Source organism: Monopterus albus, unplaced genomic scaffold (genome assembly GCF_001952655.1).
Source record: "Monopterus albus unplaced genomic scaffold, M_albus_1.0 scaffold272.1, whole genome shotgun sequence".
Taxonomy (NCBI): domain Eukaryota; kingdom Metazoa; phylum Chordata; class Actinopteri; order Synbranchiformes; family Synbranchidae; genus Monopterus; species Monopterus albus.
Genome location: NW_018128152.1, coordinates 316,879 through 340,720, shown reverse-complemented (window position 1 = coordinate 340,720; position 23,842 = coordinate 316,879). Strand labels below are relative to the sequence as shown.

General features: G+C 40.7%; 2 protein-coding genes across 2 annotated transcripts in view; both read left to right on the top strand.

Annotated features, from left to right (window-relative positions):
* LOC109972863 (uncharacterized) overlaps nucleotides 1-16,831 on the top strand; it is a 17,576-nt gene extending 745 nt beyond the window's left edge. Inside the window, exons 2-11 of the mRNA XM_020622063.1 lie at nucleotides 3,236-3,356; nucleotides 5,786-5,893; nucleotides 5,985-6,021; nucleotides 6,197-7,995; nucleotides 8,110-8,140; nucleotides 8,595-10,363; nucleotides 10,465-10,513; nucleotides 10,681-12,479; nucleotides 14,458-14,494; nucleotides 14,650-16,831. Of these exons, the coding sequence (XP_020477719.1) occupies nucleotides 3,236-3,356; nucleotides 5,786-5,893; nucleotides 5,985-6,021; nucleotides 6,197-7,995; nucleotides 8,110-8,140; nucleotides 8,595-10,363; nucleotides 10,465-10,513; nucleotides 10,681-12,479; nucleotides 14,458-14,494; nucleotides 14,650-16,181 (7,282 nt within the window). The 3' untranslated portion in view covers nucleotides 16,182-16,831. The remainder of the gene's footprint in view (nucleotides 1-3,235; nucleotides 3,357-5,785; nucleotides 5,894-5,984; nucleotides 6,022-6,196; nucleotides 7,996-8,109; nucleotides 8,141-8,594; nucleotides 10,364-10,464; nucleotides 10,514-10,680; nucleotides 12,480-14,457; nucleotides 14,495-14,649) is intronic.
* Nucleotides 16,832-23,229: 6,398 nt separating this feature from the next.
* wnt11 (wingless-type MMTV integration site family, member 11) overlaps nucleotides 23,230-23,842 on the top strand; it is a 12,081-nt gene continuing 11,468 nt past the window's right edge. Inside the window, exon 1 of the mRNA XM_020622097.1 lies at nucleotides 23,230-23,464. The gene's annotated coding sequence lies outside the window, so the exon portion shown is untranslated. The remainder of the gene's footprint in view (nucleotides 23,465-23,842) is intronic.

Here is a 23,842-nt window from a genome sequence, read left to right as displayed (position 1 = left end):
TTTCTTAAGAAAATACTTCTCACTGGTAGTACTGGTAGTGCTGGTCGGCGTTGCCAAACTGCGTAAATCACACTACACAGCGATTTTGCAATGGCGCTCATTGTGAACAGTATAAATTCAAACTTTTCGTTTTAACAGGTGATGTTTGTGTGAGTAAACAGTTTAGCGCCTCCCATTATTCCTGTTGTTGATTCATAACTGGCGCGTTTTATTTTATTTTTTTTTTTTACTTGGAGATGCCTGTAGTGTTATGCAATTGTGCGCATGTTATTTTGCTTAAAAATTAAAATCTGATTAATTGGTTTAAGAACCGTAATTTAGCGACAGCTCTAGTCAAGCTGGCAGAATCACAGCACTGTCTGTGCACAGGAAATGTAACCTCTAAGCCAGGAAAGACTACCCGCTAATATACTGTATAATCATTTTTTTTTCTTTCCATCCTGATGTTCTGTGTGCTCATTTTTAAACAGCCACTCACATGATTGTGAATATAATTTGCTTTCGTGCAAACTATCCATCCTTATTTTGTGCATGCATCAATAAAATCATTTGAGGGAGAGAGAAGAAAACTGTGAGACGTAATGAAGAAGAGTGTTCGGTGGTGAAGGCTTTAGCCAATAATTAGTCACAGCTTCTTACTTTAATATCGCCGGTAACACTGAAGCAGGATTATATTACAAACGCAGCCAACCAAAACAGGCTTGCATCAGTGGGTATGCGAAATCCACCTAATTGCAGACATGACATCATGTAGCATAACCACACCATGCATGTGTAATAAGCCCCAAATGCATCTTTTGCAAGCGGTTTTGTATGGGTTTTATGGTAAAGTGGTAAATGGACTGTACTTGTATAGCACTTTTCTGGTCACCAGGAGCATCTAGGGCAGGGGTGGACAATTTTTACAAGGGGCCACATGAGAAACCTGAACTGTGTTGGAGAGCCGAACCAACGATAACTTGAACTTAATTCTGCTCAATATTCATTATCTCCCGTTGTAAAAAGCAGTAAATTATATGTGTTGATTAGCTGCTACTGGTAATCAGAAGAATAAGCATATTCTATAAATATTTATATAAACATATGAAATTGTGGTGTAGGTCAAACAGGAAAATACTCCTATAGAAGTAATAAACAGTAAAAACCAAAACAAACATTACATCACAGTTCCATTTTATTTTCTACTTCACATAACACTAAAAAGGTGTTTTGCAGTACGGTAAAGATTTGCATTTTCAGTTCATTTTACTTGTTCAGTGAGAGAAATCCAGTCTGGCTTGGGCTTGAACAAGTGCATTGAAATCTGGATTTGTTGAACTTCATCACTGAGAATGTCTGTTCACATATGTAGGTAGGTCCAAAGATTTCCTGCGATGTCCTCAACCCTCCTCGTTACAGTGCGTTGGGAGAAGGCCACGTTCTCATACGTGCCCTTTTTCTCCAGGCGTATTAGTGCTGCAGAGTCCAACAAACACTCTTTAATAAACTCTCCGCCAGAAAATGGCTTATTTTTTCTGGCGATTTTGTGGGATATGACATAACTTGTCTTGAAAGCTGCATCTGTGGGTGTGGAAAGTTTTGTACAAAAGTCTTTGTTGGTTATGCAGGTTCACTAGCAAAGCATCCCACTCTCTTGCACGCTCTTCATCCAAACAGTTCTTGTATTTCTCCTCATGCTTGGTCATGTAGTGGCGATTCAAATTGTAATCCTTGAACACAGCAACCCGTGTACCACAAACTAAGCGCATCGCTTTACCTTTGACTTCTGTAAACAAATACTTTCCAGTCCATGTCTTGTTGAAAACGCGGCATTGGGCATCAACTTTTCTTTTTTTGGCGTGAGTTGACATTTTGAGGGTTAGCTGGCCAACATCACCTGTCTCTCACCCTGTAGATCGGGGATCTTAAGTTCACCCGTGAACTTTTTTCATTCATGTTCTGATTTGATGGACCTCACGCGGGCCAGACAGGGACGCCCAAAGGGCCGGATGTGGCCCGCAGGTCGTAAAATGCCCAGGTCTGATCTAGGGGTTTAGTGTCTTGCCCAAGACTGGGGAGAACGGAAGTCGAACTGTCAACCCTGTGATCAGAGAGGTCAACCTGCTCAACCCCTGAGCCACATTTGAGTTTGGATTCACTCAATGATGAAACCTTGCAACATAGCAAAGGGCTATTAAAGTTTCAAATGCCAACTGAAACAATTAGGCTGTACACTGGTTTGGACCAGTGTAATAGTGTTTGACTGGCTTGTAAGAACAGCATTAATCAGTTTTTCATACAGTAAGCGTGTTGAACTGTCTGAGATGAGGAAAAAGTGTCACCCTTTTATACATTTGGAATGAATATAGTTGATGTTTTTGATGACGTTCTTGTGCTTCTAACCAGATGCAGAAAGTACCATGCCATAAACACTCCTTCCAGGTGATATTTATAGTGTACCATTTTAGACCTCTAGATCACCATAGTGACATTTGCAGAGTCACTATGTTCATCATTCTTAAACTGGTATGTCACGTGAACAGTGTTTAAATTAAAGCAAACCATTTCACAGGAGGTCATGCTACACTTTTTTTCATTGTCCGTCATTTTTATGGGCAGTCACAAAAATTCTGTCATAATGTATTATTACTCATCAGTTTAATTTTTTTATCGACAAGACGTAGCCTATTTAACAGCATTTAATTTTAATTCACTTTCATTTTATTTTGTAATATGCTGAACAAGCTAATGTGCAGCCATTTTTCATGTCAACACATGAACTGAAACACTGCAGCCATTATGCATAAACACATAAAAATGAACACTAATTTTATAAAATTAGACAATTGTCAATTACTAACTGTATTGAACTCAGCTGTCCTGCTGTAACCCAGCCTGCTGCAGAGGGGACTGTCAGTAGGTTTTGCATCTTCGGACAGACAATTACTCACGCCAGTTATAATTTAGATATGAAAGCTGCACCTGCGCTCTGCTGCCACACTGGACTGGACTGGTTTTTTTTCCGTCATTATTAAAAAAAAATTCTATCAATGACAGAAAATATTAATTTAACGTAACCGCTGCTTTCACATTAAAGATAAGTAGAGTTCTCAAACTCTTAAGAGTGCTAATGTTTTACTTTTGAGTCATTGTATAAATTTAGGGCACAGATGTTAACATGCTTTTCTAATAATTAAGTTTATGGTTTAAAAATATATAAATATTTATCCCATCTCCCCACCCATCTGTTTTTCAGCTGTAAACAATGGTTAAACAACTGTTGTCGCCAAGATTTGGCCTCAGAACCTACTGAGCAGTTGCACAAGCTGTACAGACTTTGTGCAAAGCACTTTGAGCCCTCGATGATCTCTAATCAGGTAAGAAGTGAATCTATTTCCCATTATCCTTTGTTGTATAATAATATTGAGGAAAAAACAGAATTGTCATTTTGCCCCCTTTTTTGTTGTTATTATAGTAAGACTAGTGCTGTTCTTGATCAGACACTATGTATAGGCTAATAACTAATAACACTTGCTGTGTTGTTTTCACAGCTGGCAGGATACTTCAATACAAAAGTCGAGAAATAATTTCTATCATTGTGAAGTTTACAATTGGGGATGGGACTCGTTTCAATTTTAACGATTCCAATTCCGATTCTGCTTATCATTCCGATTCTTAACGATTCTTGATTCCGATTCCGAAACTTTTTTTTGAGAGAAAAAAAATCAGGCAAATACTTCAAAGCAAATACTGTCCATTTTGCCGCTGAAGAAACACACTTTGAGCCCCAAGATTTAGGGCATGTGCAAAACAGCCTATTTTAAGGAGATGAAGCTTTTGTACTGCCACATTCATGTTAGAGGCATGATCCACTGCAAGATAGCTGCAACTTTGCTTCTTACCCCAAATTCATCTAAAATGTCCCCAATTTCTTCTGCTACCACTTCCCCTGTTTGTGCTCTGCACACTGACTATGTTTTAAGTAAAGCATTCCAAAGCCGGGGGGCAGAGCGACTAAATGCCGTGCTCCCCATAGTGGTAAGGCGGGCAGAGGGAAGAACAAGATGAAGAGAAGAGGCAGAATGAAGAGAATGGGAGGGAATGGCAATATTAATAAGGTTGGACAGATACGAGGGTGCAAGACCGTGAATAGCTTTGAAGGTGTTAAGAATAATTTTATAATTAATTCGAAACAGCACAGGCAGCCAATGAAGCTGCTTCAAAACAGGGGTAATGTGATCGATAGAAGAGGTTTTACTAATGATACGGGCAGCAGAGTTCTGAACCAGTTGAAGTTTATGGAGGGATTTGTGAGTGAGACCAAAGAGGAGAGAGTTACAATAGTCAAGGCGAGAAGTGACCAAACTCTGAACGAGTATTGCAGTTAAGGCGCAGCGCTCTCACTGCGTCTACTTTGGATAGAATTGATTTAGTACCTACTAAAAAAAAATTCAGTTTTATTACTATTCAGTTTGAGAAAATTATTTGAGAACCAAGACTTTATTTCAACCAGGCAGTTTGTAAGGGAGGGAGGTGGGAGTGTAGAATTAGGTTTGCAGGAAAGGTAGAGCTGGGTGTCATCCGCATAACAGTGAAAGCAAATGTTGTATTTACGGAATATGTAGCCAAGGGGGAGGAGGTATATGATGAACAGAAGGGGCCCCAGGACCGAGCCCTGGGGCACACCAGTGGAAACTGGGGAAGGAGTGGAGGTAAAAGACTGACGTTTAATGAACTGAAAACCTTTAAATGAAGTGAGGAGAGTGAAAGACATGTTTCTGCCCTGAATGAATTCAAGTAAGACCAAAGAGGAGAGAGTTACAATAGTCAGGGCGAGAAGTGACCAAACTGTGAATGAGTATTGCAGTGGTACGAGAAGTGAGAGTCCTTTGATTGACTGTTGACATGGAATATACCATTTATTTTTGATAGACACATAAGACATCTAACTGACATAAGACATCTAACTGACATAAGACATCTAACTGACATAAGACATCCACATCTACAGCACTGAATGTCAAATTATAAATGTAGGTGAATTTATTTCATAAACCCATTGCTTCCAAGAAAATGACATGAGATGGCAGAACCTTTTATAAATTTTAAGATACTTCTTATTAATGACAGTGCAACAGGTCAAGCAGCTAAATCAGCCTTTGACCAAGTGTATTGTAGGTGTAACTTTGACTTATCAAGAACTGCAGTTTGTAACTTGGAGACTCTGACTAAAGGCAGCATTATGTCATGTCAATTCATGTCTCTTTCACATAAATGCATTTTGTTGTTTTTGTTTTTTTTCAAATGTTATTTTGTCTACTTTTTGTCATGAAAGGTTTCATCAACAAATAGTTATTGTCTTAGTTTTGGTTGAAAAAAAAAACCGACACTGTACCTATACAAGGGAAAATAAAAATTCTGCAGGTTGTTAAATTATGAAAGGAAAATGTAGTATATAAGAGACTGTTGATGAAATCACATTAATACTGGTGGACAACAACAGTGTGTTGTTCGGTATTATCAGTGTGTTTTGCGATAAATAACGACTTTTTCATAACAGCATAAATGTTTGGTTACTTCCAAATGACCTTTTTTAGACTTTGTGTTAGAAGTGGGAACACTAAAATGTTTTTGTCATTCTATAACCAAGTATCAAAGTGCTTATAATTATATAAAATCTACCATTTAATATAATAGATTTCTTAATTCTAATATCATATGGCATGAACGTATTTATGCCAGATTCTCTGACATAGAACATTTAGGCTAAGAATAAAAATGTGCTTTCCTGCTTTTTGTTTTTCAGAGTGCCTCCAGATGTGTCTTGAGGGAAGATGCTGTTCCAACAATATTTGACTTTACAACACCTATGAACAGTCAGTCAACCTGCAACAGGAAGCGAGCTAGAGATCCTGTAAGTATTTCAGTTTTTAAGGAGACTGCATTTCTCATTGAATATTAAGCACTAAAACACTAATTTATAATTATCTATTTTATGGTCTTAGTCGGAAGAGGAACTCATTTCTGTGAAGAAAACGAAAGGTACAGTGAATAGTTTAGGCTTAATTCATTCTTGAAAAATGCCCTTATTTAAGCCTCTTGAGTTTCAATCTCTGTTTAAATGAGTTACTTATTGTAAATATTGATTCACTGATTGAATTAGGAATTTTTAAAATCCTCTCAGTCTTTCTATTAGTTTTTTTTCCCTTCCCATCAGAAAACACATCAAGACCAGAAGTGACGGAGGAGAAACAAGTGTCTGGAGAGAACAGTTCAACAGCTGAACTTAAAAATGATAGCCAAACCCAAGAGGATGTGGCGAGCTCGAAAGCAAAAGAAACTCTGAAAGTATATTTTAAGGAAATACTGGCACTGACTGGATTCAGTATCAATGGTACAAACGTCAACACTGATGAGCCGATTGGAAGTGCTAGGGGTCAGCAGACTCTAAATCATATCTGTGTGGAGAAAATTGACAAAACAGAAATCCTCAAGTTCAGTGAAGACCTCATGCGGGAGGAGATCCAGAACAGTCTCAGATTAGCACGATTCTTTTCCATTCTGCTTCAGGATGTGACGAGCATAGAGGGAAAGGAGCACATCCCAGTCTTCATCAGGTCTGTCACAGTAGCTGGGTTTCCACAAAAACACCTCATTGGGTTCCTACCATGCGATGTGGATGCAGAGAGTCTGTTTTACATGCTTCTCTCTGAGTTAAGAAACAAGTGGGGGCTGAGGATGGAGCACTGCAGAGGACTCACTTATTTGGTTACAGGCAGTATGTGTCAGAAAATGCGAGACCTTACTTGCAGGATTCTTCAGGAGTTCCCACAAGTAGTTCTGTCACCAAGTGACCCATATGCCTTCAACATATGGCTTATTCGTTGCATGCCTGTGCCTTCCATCCAGAAGGTTGCAGACACTGTAGAGGAGGTGGCCTCATTACTCAGGAGAACTCCAGAGCTGTCCAAAAGATTGGAAGGAAAGATCCAGATGGCATATGGGCATGTAAAAGGAGAAGTGGATCGGATCAAAGCAGCTGTCAGTGGGAATTGGGAGTACACCACTGATACCTTCCAGACCATGTTAGATATTCTGGAGCCATTCCTGAACTGCATTAATGAGATGATTTCGAAGGTAGATGAAGATACTGCTGAACAGATGGCCAAGCTCAAGCCAGTTTTGAAGAATTTCAATTTCATCATCACACTTGTTGTTCTAAAGAACACTCTCTGTTGTGTGAGCATACTCAACTCGAGTCTCAGGGGAATAATTAGCATCAGCAGTACCTTGCAGTACACGATTTCCAATGCCTTAAAGCTGGTAAGCAAATATCAACAGGAACTTGCCATATTCCACAGGAAATGGTTTTCAGATGCAGTTGGTCGAGCCAAGAAGCTGGGAGTGGAGGTCAGTAAACCAGAGATAGACCAAGGTGACAAAACTGACACACCACTGGAGGACTTTTACAGAGAAACTATGAGCCGGCCTATCTTGCTCTATCTTGTTGCAGAAGTGAAGAGAGTGTTCAGCACTGAGATGGTGAGGATTCTTCGATGGCTGTCATTAGTGCCATCTTACATGGCTGACCACAATTTCAGCATTCGTAGAGACAAAGTAGCAGATGCCAACTTGAACAATCTTGCAAGGCCTGACACATTTTATGAAGAACTTGGTTGTTGGGAAGTGAAGTGGAGGCATGCAAGCAAGCGAAGAATCTTACCAACCACAGTGTTTGCTACACTTAAGATTCCAGATATTGGGTTTTACCCAAATGTGCAGAGCTTGCTCAGGGTGTTGGGCACTGTTCCATGTGTAAATGCAGAGGCAGATGTCTATGGCCAGTACCATATGGTACTCGAGCGGTGCCACTCTTATTTGAGAGCCACACCAGAGGAGCAAAGACAGTGCAGCATGGCATTTGTCTACGTGAACCAAGATGTGCATTTCAGTGTTGAACAGATGGTGGAGTCATATGTCCAAAAGCATCCAGATATCCTACAGTTGCTGCAAATGGTGAGTAGCCATATTGTAAGCAGAATAAGGATCTAATTCCGTCACGTTAGTAATTAGCAACTTTACACAAAAATAACTTGTACTGTGTGTCTGTGATCATTTTGTGTGTTACAGGAGTATGACACAAAAGAGACGCATCCCCAAGGTGAGTAATCTTTTTTTAATTTACAACTGTTTCAGCATTCTCCAACTTGTGGTTAATAGCATCACATAAATCCAAAATTTACAATTCACGGCAGTGTACTTCTCCAAATACAGCTTTATACACAAAGAATGTAAAGGGTATGGAATAGGCTAATGATGCTAGCTCACTTTCATGTGTGTCAGCCATCGGTGAAGGACAACGGCATCGTCTATTGGCCCGACCCTAGTACAGAATGATGGCTGCTGAACATTTTAAGCAATATGACAAGTTTATTTATACATTTTAGGATTAGATATATATGTTAGTGGAAATAATTTAATAATTGTAATTGTATTTTTGTTAAACAGTATTCTTTAGTGTCCATACTTTTCTTTTCTTTTCTTTTTTTTTGCTTGTTTGTGTGCTCCATTAACCACAGTTTAGCTTACAAGGCCATTCCCACTTTACATTTCAGTGGCAGCTCATGAAAACCATGCTGAAAAGGATACTGAAGAGGAATTACAACTCCTAAACCTAGAGATGGATGCTGAAAGGCTTGTGGAGATGAAGTGTGCAGAGACCGATAGAGAAGCTCTTAAATCTGCTTTGCAGGCTGCAGTAGCAGCTGCATACAGCAGTCAAAGCAGACTACATAGTGATGCCTCTCCTGGTCAGGATGGAGATATAGAGTATGTGACCAAGTCTGAAATGAAAGAAGTTCTTACTGTGTGCGAGAACGCTGTCAGGGAGGGAATTCTCATGGAAGTGGGGAGTTCATTCTTTTCCTTATTCATTGACCGTGTTGTGAAACTGGGGGAGAAGGACTACCTTCCACTTTTCCTTAGATTTGTGGACAGTTTTGATGTCATGCGACTGGAATTGATGGGATTCCTTGAGGCAGATCTTGCTTGTGATACTATGGTACAACGCCTTCTGGAAATAGTTACAGTCGAGTGGCATCTTGATTTAAGTAACTGCAGAGGTCAAGCATACCTAGGATCTGGTGATGTCTCCTACAAGCTGAAAGCCTTTGCCTGCAAAGTCCAGGAGAACTATCCCCTTGCTATAAGCACACACTGCTCTTCCTACTCTTTCAACACATGGTGGTCAAAATCCATTCCAGTGCCTGCTGTTAAAAGAGCCCTGGATACATTTGAAGAAGTTTTAATGTTTTTTGGCAGCAGTTCTACTTTAGAAAAACAGCTTGACCATGTGATAGCACTTGGTCTTAGAGAGAGCTATGAAAAGGTCCAAGAGTTACAAGGGAAGTTCTGTTCCCTTTGGCAAGAGAAGCATGATTCTTATGAGGTGTTTGTGCAGATGCTGGAGCCCCTGGTCGAATGTCTGGAGAAAATCAAGAACAACCCACAGAGATGGAAAGTCTTTGTGTCTGAACAAGCTGGGGCACTTCTCCACAAGGTAATGGAATTTGATTTCATCATTGCCATGGTGGTCTTGAAGAATGCATCATCTTTTACCAGAGAATTGAGTGCAGGTCTCCAGAAGGACCACTTCAGTGCTGCATCCCAACTTTGCCATATTGGTGGCATTGTGGCCACTCTGAACCGAGTAAAAACGAATATGAAAGTTTTTCACCAGAACTGGTTTGATGAGGCCTGTGCAATGGCACAGAGCCTAAGAGTGCAGATTGAAGTGCCTGAAACCTCTGTGCCAAGGGATGGCATGATCAAGCCAGTCGGGTTTTACAAAGATGGTTTAAGTGTGCCCCTAGTAGATAACCTCATCAATGCGGTGAAGGATCATTTTTCAGAAGATCACAAGGAAGCGCTTAACTTTCTCTCTCTGGTTCCATGCTCAGTCACCGTGAGTTACATGTTTGAGAGCTTAAAGACAAAGCCTCCTCTCTACAGCCGTGATCTTCCTGATGCTGACAACTTCTTCACAGAGCTTTGCTGTTGGAGAGTAACCTGGAAGACCAAAGTGGCATCTGTGACCATCCCAAACTCCATATTTCACACATTGCGTCTGCCACTCATGCAGTTCTTCGGGAACATCAATGCACTGCTCAGGGTTATGTCTGTACTACCTAGCACAGCACTGGAAGACTGTGGTGTTGTAATGCGCCACAAGAAGTTCCAAGAATACCTGAGAAATACAAATCCTAAAGACAGGTGCCCATGCTTGGCTATGCTGCAGGTGGGCACTGACTTCAGCAGAGACCTGGACCGCATGGTGACCCAGTGTTTGAAGGTTACTCCACAGGCCTTGGAGGGTATCTGTCTGGTATGTGCTTGTATTCCTTAAAAAATGACGGTATGTTGCATTTCTGTTTGATTCTTTATACTTTAGTAATTATATGAATGTACCTGTCTATGTTCACACAGGACAGGGAATCCAGAAGTTTCATAAGGACCACTGAAAATAATATGGAAGGTGTGGTTATTGAGATGTTTTTGATTACATTTATTAATAAACTCTTAGCAGTAAAAGTATATTATTAACTCATGTTCATACTAATACCAGTTTTTAAAGTATTTTTCCATGATTTCAGTGTTTGCCACAACAGTGATGTTGTCTGTCTTTCTCCCTGATATATTTAGTTGACTGTGTCAAGGAGGAAACCGAGGAGATCAAAATTGAACAATTACCTGACAAGGCTGAGGGCCAAGACTTGAAATCAGCAGATGAGAATGGGCATGCAGGAGATAATCATCAAAGTTTAGCTACTGTGTTCAGACTTGCTGCACTCCTGGGGAAAAGGAATAGCAGCCTGTCTGACCTCTCGGAAGAGGACCAAGAGTTTTTCAGCCAGGAACTAAGCATGTGCCACTGGTTTGGAAGTGAGAGCAAATTCACACCATCTACAGGTGATAATGAAATGGTAAACCTCCTCATAAATGGAATCAGAGATGTCATACTCAAGGAAATACACGACTCCCCGTTCTTTTCACTTATCACAGACAAACCTGTTAAAATCACTGACAAGACACACCTACCCGTTTTTGTGAGGTATGTCAGGCAGTCTGCTCCAAAAGTAGAGCTCATGGGTTTTTTACCATTTAATGAAAACTGCCACATTGAGACACAAGCAAATAACCTCGCAAAGATTCTCACTGAAGACTGGGGCTTACCAATGTCTCAGTGCCGAGGACAAGCATTCATGCACTTGGGCTCAGGTTTCCAAAGCCTGAAGAAAATGTCTTTGGATTTCCTCACGAGTTATCCATTCTCTGTTATAACGCCCAGTGAGTCTTGCGGCCTTGCCCATTGGCTGGCAGGAAGTGTGCCTTGCCCTTCAGTAGTAAAAATGTTGGATATCACAGAAGACCTGCTGCTGTTCTTTGATGACTCTCCTTGTCTGGAGGGAGAGTTAGCACAGGCTGCTGATGGGCTTTTAAATATGCCAAGAGAGGCCCTGGAGGAAATTCCAGAAACATGTTGCTCAAGGTGGAAAAAGAGAGAAGACTTCTTTGACATACTTGCTGACACATTAGAAGGCATTCTCAATTGTTTAGATGCTGTTAGCTCTAGTGCCGCAGGTGCCAAGTCAGTGCATGCACAAGTTCTCTCTACTGCTCTCAAAAATATGGATTTCATTGTCACTCTTGTGATTTTGAAGAATGCTTGTGCTCCTCTTCGTAACTGTAGCACTGTCTTCCGCTGTGGAAATCCTGCTGATATTCTCTGTGAAGTGGAAAAAATCCCTATAATCATAGAGACGCTTAACAAAATGTTAGAAAATGTGAGCACTGTGCACTCCACTTGGTTTGAGCAGGCCTTCCAGCTAGCAACCAAGGTAGCTCCTGAACAAGTGTGCTTCTCAGAGGAAGCCATCAGCTGTGAATCTCCTGAGATATATTACAGAGACAATCTGAGTGTCCCTCTCCTTAGAAGTCTCATTGATGAAATGGAGTACAGCTTTTCAGACAGCCACTTAAAAGCCCTGTCGGTCTTGTCATTGCTGCCCTCCTGCAATCCTCAGTCTGTTCTATCAGAGTCTACAGACAAACCTTTCAGCCTCTACCTTACATCTCTTCCTGATCTGGAAGCAGCTGAGCAGGAAATAAACGCCTGGGCCAATGTCTGGAGAGAGAAATACCAGGATGTTGCTCCTCCAACATCCATCGCTGAAACACTAGCCCATCCTGAGTCAAAGAGCTACCCTGCTGTTACTTTACTGCTTAGGCAAGTAGCTGTCCTGCCGAGTGTCAGTATGGAGTGTGATCTGATGAAGACGACACTGAATTCCATGAGGGATCTGTTAAAAAACACTCTTTGCAAAGGCAGCATAACGGATCATGTGATGCTTTTCTCTCACTGCGCAACACTGCAGAGACTGCCAGAGGTTGTTGAGAAGTGTATGGAGGTTGATCCAGAGAGCAGCACATGGCTATCCAAGGTAAATTTGAAATTGGTTTTCTTTGAATTGTACTACAGCTGCAGTAATTTGTAATTTATCGAAAGGAAATTTGGCAACAGTTTTGATTAATGGATTAATTGTCTAAATGGATTTGTAAGCAAAATTGTAGGCTGCTGTTTTCAGATGTTCTGTCTTCCGCAGTAGTACACTGAGTATCTTTTGGGTATGTAGTGTAACAAAACTACATTTGAAGGCAACCTCAGATTCTGGGAAATTGTGTAATGAACACATTTTTTTTTGTTTGCTGCTCTTATATATACCAAACAAGCAATTATTCAAAAAAAAAGAAATTAATTGCTAAAAATATTTGTTCTAAAAATAAAATATTTTTTTATATCCTAGGGATGCACCAGTGCCGATACCAGCATTGCATCTTGGGTCTGATCCCACCCTGTAGTACTGTACTCAAAAAAAAAAAAAAAAAAGTTGTCCAATACCATGCACTGATACCAATTAATGTTAAACTCACACTGGCTGAGCTGGTCATGGGCAGCAGACATGAAATTTCAGCAGTCTGGGGATATTTTAAGATGAGTGACGACAAATGGAAAGCCGACTGCAAGGAGTGTTGCAGCTGTATACCAGTTTCACGGTATACCGCATTTGCGGCATTTGCTTACCAGTATTGAAGAAAAAAAAATGCAATGCGTGTGCACCTTTCTTCTTCAACTGCCTGTTAGACTCCACAACGGGTGCCACACGCACATGCAGCAGACAAATGGCAGAGTTTGCACTTGGATACAAGCTAGTCGAGAAGATCTCCACCTCATCCAACTTTAATATATAACATAACAGTATAGAATGGATAGTAGCCTACTTCTACTTTTAATACTTTAGGTACATTTTCATGATAATACCTAATTAAGGGTTACAATAACTGATAATAACCGTGTAATATCGTAACACTGTGAAACAGTGATATTTTCTTACTTTGTTATCATACCATGAAAATCTCATACCATTGCAACCCTAACTGGTGTGTGTGTGTGTGTGTGTGCGTGAGTGAGTGAGTGAGTGAGAGAGAGAGAGTGCCCCCGTGAGTGAGTGAGTGAGTGAGAGAGAGTGCCCGTCCCTCCCTGTCTCACAGACACGAGATCACATTTTACACAGACATCAACACTCGATATGTGCAACAAAACCAACAGTAATGGTGAGGGTAATTAATCAGACACCTGTTGAAGAAACAAAACACAACAACAAAATTGCAGAATTGTGATGTCTTCACTCTCCCCGTGGTCAAAATGCCTGGTCCCAAGCACCACCACGGTGCTCGTTATGCTGATTGTAGTGAACTGCTGTGAACGGGAAGAAAATAAACACTAACTTTATGTAGTGAACACTGAAATGAGCTCTATGAATGAAAATGTGTTGAATCCTTGTGGGCCAGCAGCTCCTCTACAGCAGAGCAGGTGTGTGTTCAGCAGAGGACAGGACGAAGCCACAGACAGTCGCCAGTGCCGAGTTTCCATGTTCTCCCCCGTGCTTGCGTGGGTTCTCTCCGGGTGCTCCGGCTTCCTCCCACAGTCCAAAGACATGCAGCTTAGGTCGATTGGTGTCTCTAAATTGCCCGTAGGAGTGCTTGTGTGTGTGAGTAGTTCATCTGTGTGTTGGCCCTGCGATGGGCTGGCGACCTGTCCAGGGTGTCCCCCGCCTTTCACCCGCAGCTGGCTGGGATTGGCTCCAGCCCCCCGTGACCCCGTTTGGGACTAAGCGGTTTAGAAAATGGGGGGTGGGTGGGGTGGTAATAGTTTGTTTTTTATAGTAGAAACATTGCATCATTAAATACTCGGTATCAGTGAGTACTCAAATGTAAATGCTTGGACTTAGCCTAACAAAAGGAGGCATTGGTGCATCCCTATTGTATCCCTAGGTTATTAATCATGTTAAAAAATTCTAATCTTTTTAAAGCCATTGCAACTCGTACTATATAACTAACATTGTTCCACATCTTTTTTAGGTGATGGAAAGTTTTCAAAGACTAAAGCTGGGCAGTGGTAAGTGCATTCATCACTATACTGTATCATTGTGCATAAACAGTACTGTGTATGGCACAGATTTTTAGAAGAAAGTAAACCATTGGCAAAAGGCTTGTGTTTGAAGTTTGGTGTGGATCGCTGACTTTTTTTTTTATTTATTTTTTTTTAATTAGGCATTGAAGCAAAACCAGCTTCTCCAACACAATTGCAAGACTTCAGCGTAGCAGACAAGCTCACTGATGGAGAGGTGGCTTTGGCAGATAATGAAGTGGTACTGGAGGTTATTCAAGGAGCAAGGAAAGCAGTGTCTTTCTATGAGCCACAACTACGTGAACAAATCCTCAAGGAACTCTGGGACTCTCAGTTCTTTACAATTATAACTGAGCAAGCTGTTGAAATTGACAGTGAGCTCTATGTCCCCTTGTGCATCAGGTACTTAAACAAAGAGGACATTCAGTGTGAGGAAACACTGGCTTTCATCCCTTTCGCTGAAGACCCAGTTGTCCTTGCAGAAGCTATTGAGACTGCCCTGTCTGAGAAGTGGGGACTAAACATGGAGTACTGTCGAGGACAGACCTTGCTGAGTGTTGGTGACGTAGGATTTCAGATGAGGGCTGTAAGTTCTGCTATAGCTAAAAAATATCCTCAGGCTGTTAGAACAGTCAGCTCTGCTTTGTCTCTCAATGTATGGCTGGCTAAATCCTCTCCGGCTAAAGAAACAGCTGACGGAGCTGTTCTCATAGGTAAAATATTACATTGGCTCACAGAGGATGCAGAACGCCAGAACAAACTTGAAGACATGATTAGTCACGTGTTCAAGCATGATGAAGGGAAGGGTAATGAGCTGAGGGACAGACTCATCAAGAACTGGGACAAAAGTCATGACATGTATGAAGTGATGGTAGAGATTTTAGAAGCAGTCATGCTCTGCTTAAATGAGCTGAAAGGGGAGGGAAGCCCTTCAAACCAGCAGCAAGCATCACAATTCTTCAATGCAATCAGAAACTTTGAGTTTGTCCTGTCAACAGTCGTGCAGAAGAATGTCTTGAGTGTAACTGAAAAGTTAAGTCAGGCTTTTCAGGGCAAGCCCTTAGATATGTTACTTACTGTGAATAATTTACCTGATCTTAAAGCTTCACTCGGTCAACTTCAGAGTGATATTGACACCCATCACAAGGCCTGGTTTGAGGAAGCTGTCACATTGGCTTCTAAACTCCAAGTCACAATGTTGCATTCAGTACTTCTTGAGCCCCTGAGTGAGTTTTATAAAGAGTCAGTAAGCATGAAGCTTGTAGAGCACTCGATAGCAGAAATCGATGATCTCTTCACAGAAAAGGTATTGGATACCTTGAGGTGTCTGGAGATTGTGCCTTATGCAATGTCCAAAGTAGAAACCAGCATACTTAGTGGTCTCGTGTTCCGCCTGTACAAGGAGGACTTGCCAGATCAGGGTTCCCTTCACTCTGAGATGAAGTTGTGGAAGGAGAAATGGTTGGATCCCCTAGCAGGCTATCTCCCAACTACTGTGCTTGATACACTCAAGACGTCACAGATAAGAAGTTTTAGCAACATTGAAACGCTTCTTAGACTCCAGGTCATCTTGCCATTTTCAAGGAGGGAGAGCAATTTCAGACAGGGTAAAAGAAGCTTGCAGGAGTTCATACAACAGGAAAAGAGGTCTCTCAGCGAGCTCCATCCTCTGTAAGATTTGCAGGTCTTCCATCACAGCTATCAGATTTGAACAATGCATTTGAGATGTCACCGATACCATACTCAAGAACTGTGTCTCAAACCTAACTGAGGTTCTGAACTCAATATTTCTCTGTACATTATTGATCTAAATTGAGATTTCTTTTTGTTGTTATCCTGCAAACCAAGACCTATGTTATGTTGTTGTGTTTTGTTTTTGTTTTTGTTTTTTATCTATAGTTTTTACAGTTGTACTACCCAATGGGACCAATGTCTTGGCAAACAAAAACAGTGCTCCACTGATAGGTATCAATGCTTGTGCCTTGATGCAGAAGTAAAAATTCGCCCCATATATTGTGATGATACAGATGTTTAAAAATGTCCCATTGGTGTTGGAAACAACTATTTTTGTCATTACCAAAATGACCAGACTTCTGTATCATTGTATCTGTGTCATAATTCATTATAACTATTGAAGTGCACCGTTATCTTTGCAGGGCACAAATAGAAATAGCTAGTCCCATAATGTCTTCTGATGATTTCTCCTGTTTCCTGTCTCTCTGCAGGAATGAATTTGCTCTAAAGTATCTTTGAAAGAATGTTTCCTTAATAGGAAAACCTTCATATATATTTGTCAAAAAAAGGAATAAAATGCTCCAAAATATGGTTGGTGATGGTTTCTTTTCTTCAAGCACAGTGTACAGTAGACACAACTCTAAATCAACACAAGGTGGTGCAGTGAGGCTGTGCTTTTCTTTAAGAAGTAACAATCTAGTAACGTGTGGCTTGCAGCACTGTGTTTAAGTACTATGATAAGCCTGCGGTCTAAACATGGTGCCTGCAGGGATTGTATTTATGGCAACATTAATTTGGTCCTGCTGCGCAGAAGGACGTCCTACTAGCTAGTAGCTACTGCTGCTGGTGTTACTGTGTTGGTCAATGAAAATACAGCTATGAATTACCTGTGTGATAGTTTTTCTTTTAGATGAAAATAAGGAAGGTAGTTTCCCCATAATTGTTATCGGTGATGTGATTGTGGCTTATTTTAATCATTCTCTGTTAAAAATATGTGAATTCACAAAAGAGGTTGCCAGTGTTAATGATTACTGGCTGGAAATGGGCAGTTCACCCTCCAGGTTATGTTGTACTGAATTTAAAAAAAAACTGATTTACATACTGATCAAAAAGGATATGGGTGTATTAAAGTTCAACCTCTACATGATCGCTACATTTCTGATAAACATTTATTGTGCAATTACTTTTTTGTCCTCAGGTGTAAGGCCACTGCAGTGCTGGGTATGTGAGAAACAGGTTTAACTTGGTAGGCTGTTTTTCAGTGATGCAAATCATTGCTTTAAGGCCCATTGTTCCCTCTGTTTTTTAGTTAATATGTAATTAGTTAGAACAAGTGTATTCTGTGGGCCTCCTGATGGATGCCTTTCTTGTCAATTATTTGCAATGAGTTCCAGTCTGGTGTATATGCCTTTACAAGGAATTTCAATAACACAGCTATTGTACTGACAATGGGTTAGGTACTATAGCTATTACCATTTCTGACTTCATTTAATCCTTGTCTTTGTTTTCTATAACTCTAGACTGACTGGTTTTCTTCCTGTGAGCTGTAACAACAGATGCCTCCCCAACAAAGGCCTCTGATTGTCAGTGTGAAAGGAGCATCTCTGTGTCTGCTCAGTTGCTGAACAAACTGATCTGGCTTCGCTGTGGGTCGCAGCAGTGTTCACTTGCTGGCCTCACAGGAGCACACCAGCACTGCCTCAGTAACCCCATGTCTGCATTTTCTGCCAAGAGCAATGCACCCCCACCAATTTTTTTTAATGTATTTACACTTTGGATATAGAAGTGGACATAGTTTAAATTTCAGATGCAGCCTGTGTGTTTGAGCGTGAAGAACACATCCTCTGCACTTAAGCAAAACAAGATATTGCTATAATTGACCCGTGCACTAGGTTTCCTGCTGGAAGTCAAGGTTGTGCACTGATGTAAGACCTGTGGCAGTCTGTAATCATGTCCATACACAGTCAGGATTAACTGCACTCTGGAGGGGAAGACAGAAGGCTTAACTGGATTTTATTTCAAGGTTCCCTTTTTGGGAAAATTGGCAGCATAGGCTAACATTCAGATCCCCCTTTTACTATGAGCAAAACTTTAGGTTTGAAATATTTAAATGTCAGCTTGTTGATTGTACTCTTAAAGGGCACCATTTTACTTGGCATTGTAAAGGTGAAGGATTTAAAGTGAGTGAAATGTGAAGCACTGTCTTCAGTGAGTAATGAGTTAATGGGTGCTGAGGTGAGGTGTATTAGGGGTTCGTCCAATCATGAGGCAGTGAATAAATTTAATTTTATAATTGGTCACAAACTGTATTTGTGTGTCTGAAATGATTCATGTCAAGAAAGTGCTTTCCTTCTTTTTTGGACCTGTGCAAAACCATCCATTTATTTGGTCCTGGATTACATCTACAAGGCAACGGGCTTGCAATTTGGAATTCCAAATGCTTGTGTAATCCATGAAGAAGTCATCTTTAATCATTTATAAGGAGCCCTCATGCCTCTGTCAATCATAATCTAAAGGGCCAAATTCCTAAGAACCACATGTATCTAAACATTTTATTTATTGTAGCATTCAGAGGCCTGCAGGCGAGCTGGTGTCTGTCCTTGTGATTTCTCTGTCACTCTTCTGGCTTGTGTTAACCAGGAGGCGCGGGTGAAAAGATGTCTTTAAATGAATGGAGCATCCCAGACTCTGCTGAGGTCATCGCCCCACCCATGTGCCTCCTCGCCACCGCTTCCAGCACTCTCTGCCTTCAACACCTTTTGCTCCTCTTCAGCAGCACCTCTTTAGACACAGTGATATAGCTTGATATGGTCTGACAGAGGGGCTGAATGAGACAGTCTGCCATCCTTGATGCTGGAGTGTCTCTATCTAAAAATAAAAATCAAAATCGTACATAAATTTTAAGTGAGATGTCTTATGATGAGCTGAAAAACAGACAGGCAGTGTATTATGAGATAAATCCTGCAGCTGCTCTGTAGCCAGTAAATAATCTCAAGACATTTTAGTGGACTGTAGACACATCTTCTTCTTTGCAGTTCTAGCTGCATTCAAATATGATTACTTGGATGACAAGAACCGGGCAGGAATTTCACTTTTCCACCGATTCAGTTACTAGTTCTGTATCAATGAAACAAATCTAAATTGTGCCACCTGATAACATCATCATCTTGATTATCTTCTTAGCTGACAGTAGCCTAGTCTGTGTTGAAATGATTTAATCCCTGGAGTAGAAGTATCTTTTTAAGTCAGTTTTTTTTTCCTCTTTAAAGTAGTTGTTGGATCTGATTTTCATGCAGTGAACAGACTCATTTAACTCTAGATTTATAATGCTCTGTTGATTTGATAGGGCTGTAATGTTCTCAGGTGTATTACTGGAATATATGCCTCTCTCTCTCCTGGTTAAGCCTTAATGCAGGCAGCCTTTATGCTCTCAGGTCAAACAAGAATGGCCATGGAGATTTTGTTTTCTGAAAATGATCCTCCTGGGCAGTGTGAGTGCCACAGGCTTCATGAGCACACAGCTCATGGTGTCGGCTCCTGGTGGACCACATGATGTGTTCAAAAGTGCCACACATCTGTCACTTGAAAGAGCTCTTTGCTCAAAGCACAATAGAGATAGAGGTTATAAACGGATGGTATACAAAAGATGTGGGTCCAGTCAGACCGATTGGATGGAGCTTGTTGTTTCTGTGGCGATCCCCACTGAGAGCTACAGCGGCTTTTACAGGAGGGAAATCAGAGGGTGATGGGATTGTCACAAGGCTGCTCTGAAGCTTTCACCATCCCTTTGCAGGTCAAATCCGACAGCTCGTACCCTTTATCATAAGCATAATGTTCTTGTTATTTGTCAATAATCAGTTGGCAGCAGAGGCCGGCACCATTCGGTGTTTGGTTGGAGATAAGAAGGAAAATGAAAAGTAACCGCTACGGATATGGTTCACTTATTGTTTCCATTTGAAAAGCCCCTTTTAAGTTCTTGCTTTATTGCATTTATGGCGGCTGTAAATAAAACTTCTGGTTTTAATTTTGATTGGAAAATTCTCTATGGCCAATTGGGTTAAGTTGGTAATATAGAACAGGCAGAGGTGAACAAACCTCATCAGAGAATTAAACCTTTATTCATTTATGATTTGCATATTTCTGTCCCTTTATCAAAAGTCGACAAAATTAAAAGGACTCGATTTACCAGTACAAACACTGCAGTGTGCGTATGTGGATCTTTTTTCTGATTGTGGAATGAGGGTGTGACATTAAAAATGTCGGGAGAGTTGGGAGCATTGTGTTTTATATTTCCCTTTTAAAATATCTTGAAACATATTTACAGTTTTTATAATTATATTTTTAAAAAATCATATTTTTCCCAGCTGATTCACAGATGCTGTTGATTTGACTGTTCTGAGCCCAGTTGCAGCATAATAAGAGCATGGGAGTATTTTCCCAGGGCATAATAGTAACTGCACCCATTCAGGCTCTGATCCTCATGGGTGAAAGCTGAGTGTCCTTACTTCCCCTGGTAAGCCTCCAGATTCATGATCTCGGCTCAGTCCTCTTGAGATTTTATGGACAATGGCCCAACGCTGGGAGCCCAGAGACTCATTCCTCCCAAACAGTATTCAGCCAGAGCTGCGGTAACTCCAGTCCTCATTCGGCCAGGTTAAATTGTTTATATTTTTTTTAAAGTTTAAAATTCTGAAAATATTTTTGTGACACAAAAGTAGTGAAAAGGTTTCTTGTGTAAAATTCCATATAAGGTAAATTACAGTTTTTATTTATGTGCATTGACATTTTGGGTTCTTGAACGGTTTCACTGTGCTTCTCAATCATTCACAGGATTTCTCAAATTTACTGAAATTTACAAATGTACAAATCCATTAATTTAAAAAAAATGGATTTTCAGCAAAGGCTCAAATGGTTAAAGTGTGTTATTTAAAAAAGATAAAATAAAAGTTTGGAAACATTGAAATGCTTTTTTTTTTTTTTTTTACTGTTAGACACACTGTGGGTTTTTGTCAAAAACTGATTATAGTGACAATGTCATTGTAACATTAGCTCCCTAAAGCTGGTTTTGATTCTACAAGTAAATTATCTGTCATAACTCAGCTTTTATGCCGCCGTTGTGTGACATGAGTTATTTTATTGTCATGAACTCCAGTGGCTCTCTTACCCCTCTGTCTGCGGCGGAAGGTGTCCTCCCCGCTCTGTGTTGCTTAGTAGGTGAGATGTGAAGATCAAGGGGCTGCGTGTTGATCCTAGCTCAGGAATGGAGAGTCTGTGTGTAAAAAGTTTGTCTGTGGACGAGCCCGGTCCTGTTGGAAGCTCCACAACTCCCACACACACGCCTGTGCCCATTCACAGCTGACTGCTATGGAAAACCAGGATCACAGCCTCATTGTAAATAAGATACATACATAGGGGGCTATCATATAGAAAACACTGTAGTGGACTCTGTTTGGCAAACAGATTTAGACATAGGATCTGGGTATTCCCAGAGGAAGAGAGCATGTTGTGTTCTGTAAATGTGTCTGCTCCAGAGACAGCATGACAACACCCGATCTGCCAGCTATACCAGTTGCAAGGTCAAGGTCTGGACAACAGCTCACTATTGCCTTTGTCTGAGCGCTGGAGGTGCAGCAGATTCTCAGGGAAACTACACATTACTTTCCCACAGCTGCCTCTGCAACATATCACTTACATTGTGGTTAATATTTAAGGAAATCAGCCAGTCCAGGAAAATCTGTGTGGCTTTAGGGAGGTGTTTTTTTTCTTTTAAACATATGTTGGATAATATTTGTGTGTGTGCGTGTGTGCACCTGGAATACCACAGCGTCCTGTCATACTGCATTATAGCACATAGATTTTAGCTAGGCCTATTATATGGTTTCCACACTAATAAATACGTTTTTGTGTCACAGTAAATTCAGAATCTCATTTACCTTTCAGACTGAGAACTTTTCTATTTCAAATTTGATTTAAAAATAAAAACATGAAATTTCACTGCAGATAATGACACATTGGTTGTGCCATTTCCTTTAAATATCACTCACAGAAACATTAGTTAGGAAAGTAATTTGCCTGCGGATGAAGGACTGTCATAGCTGAATTTTAGCTAGAGATCATAAAGAAAACAGAAAAAAATACTGCACCACTGTCCAAATGTAAAACACTGATTCTAAGTGGATTTTGATCGAAAGCACGCATCAGCATTTACAATAATTGTAATGGAAAGATTCAGTGATTCTGTATTTAAAATCAACAGATTTAGTAGGTTACATTCCTAGTTTAATTTCAAGATTTGGAATAATAATGTCTCTTTTGCCATTAATTTGTGCCTTTCCATCTGTTTGCATGTTTAGAGTAATACATGTCATTTTATCACTACACCCACTGCCACAGCGCTAAAACTGATACAGGATTTCATTATACTGTTGGAGATACAACATGCAAAAAGACAGTAGAACAGATTCCAGAAATGAAAACAAAGCTCCAGGTAACTGAGTGCCAGTTTGCTTTCAAGAAATATTCCAATCCTTTTCCAAGCTTATTTTATATATTTGTACCAGCTTCATCTAACTTCAGTTTAATATCCTGTTTCATCCCCTTATAGAATAATTGGTGACATGAAAATGAAGCACGATAAGGTCACAGCAAACTGTCCTTTGAGAACCTCAGGAGTCTTTAAAATAGATTTATGGGAGTATGATGATGATGATGATGATGATACTAATACAAATACCATTAAAATAAAGTCACTATTTCGGCTTCACCATCACAGACACACAATAACTCACTTCAGCTCCCAGTGGGAATATTACAGGACTGTTTCAGAGTATGATATCAGCCCAACAGCAATGCAGTATAGTCGGCTGTCCCCTTGCTGCGCGCTCGGCCCCGGCGCAGGGCGCTTTCTTATGCTAATGCTGGTCTGACATCAGCAGTGAGATCAAAGCAGGGCAGGGGTACTTTAGAGCCGAGTCTGCCCCCACTCAGCCTCACTCTCCTCTGCTCAGACCAGCTCGCTCACACACACGCGCGCACTCACGGACGCTGACTCACACCATGAGTACCTGTGCGGAGCTATTCTACCACCCCGTGCTGGATTTTACTCGCGCATCAGGCTGATACAGGCACAGACCGCGCGCAAAGGATATTCGGACCTGCTGAGATTTGACCTTTTGTTTCTTGTGTTGCTTTATTCAAAGGTGAAAACTGAGCGACGCGGCAAAGGTGAGGTTAAACTGTGGCTGTTGCTGTTACTGCTTGTGTTTGGGACACGTTTAAAACTGTAGGCTTTTATTTTTGTCAATACAAAGTTCATTACTGTGTTTGTCTATAGAGCCTATAGAGTAGTGATCTGCTGAGAAAGTATAGAAAGAACTGTTGGAAATAGAAGAAACCACAATGAACTGCCTTCATTCCAGCTTAGTTTCCGTAGATTTCTTTTGCAATAATCTAGGCCTATTTTAATTTCTAGTAGAATAGCTCAGGGTGAACGCCATCACAGCTCCAGAAGAGCAGGCTTGTGGCTTCACAGGCAGAGCAGAGCATTGTTACAAGGTTGCGAGGAAAGTTTCATCGTCCTCCCTGGTCAGTCTCCATCGTCCT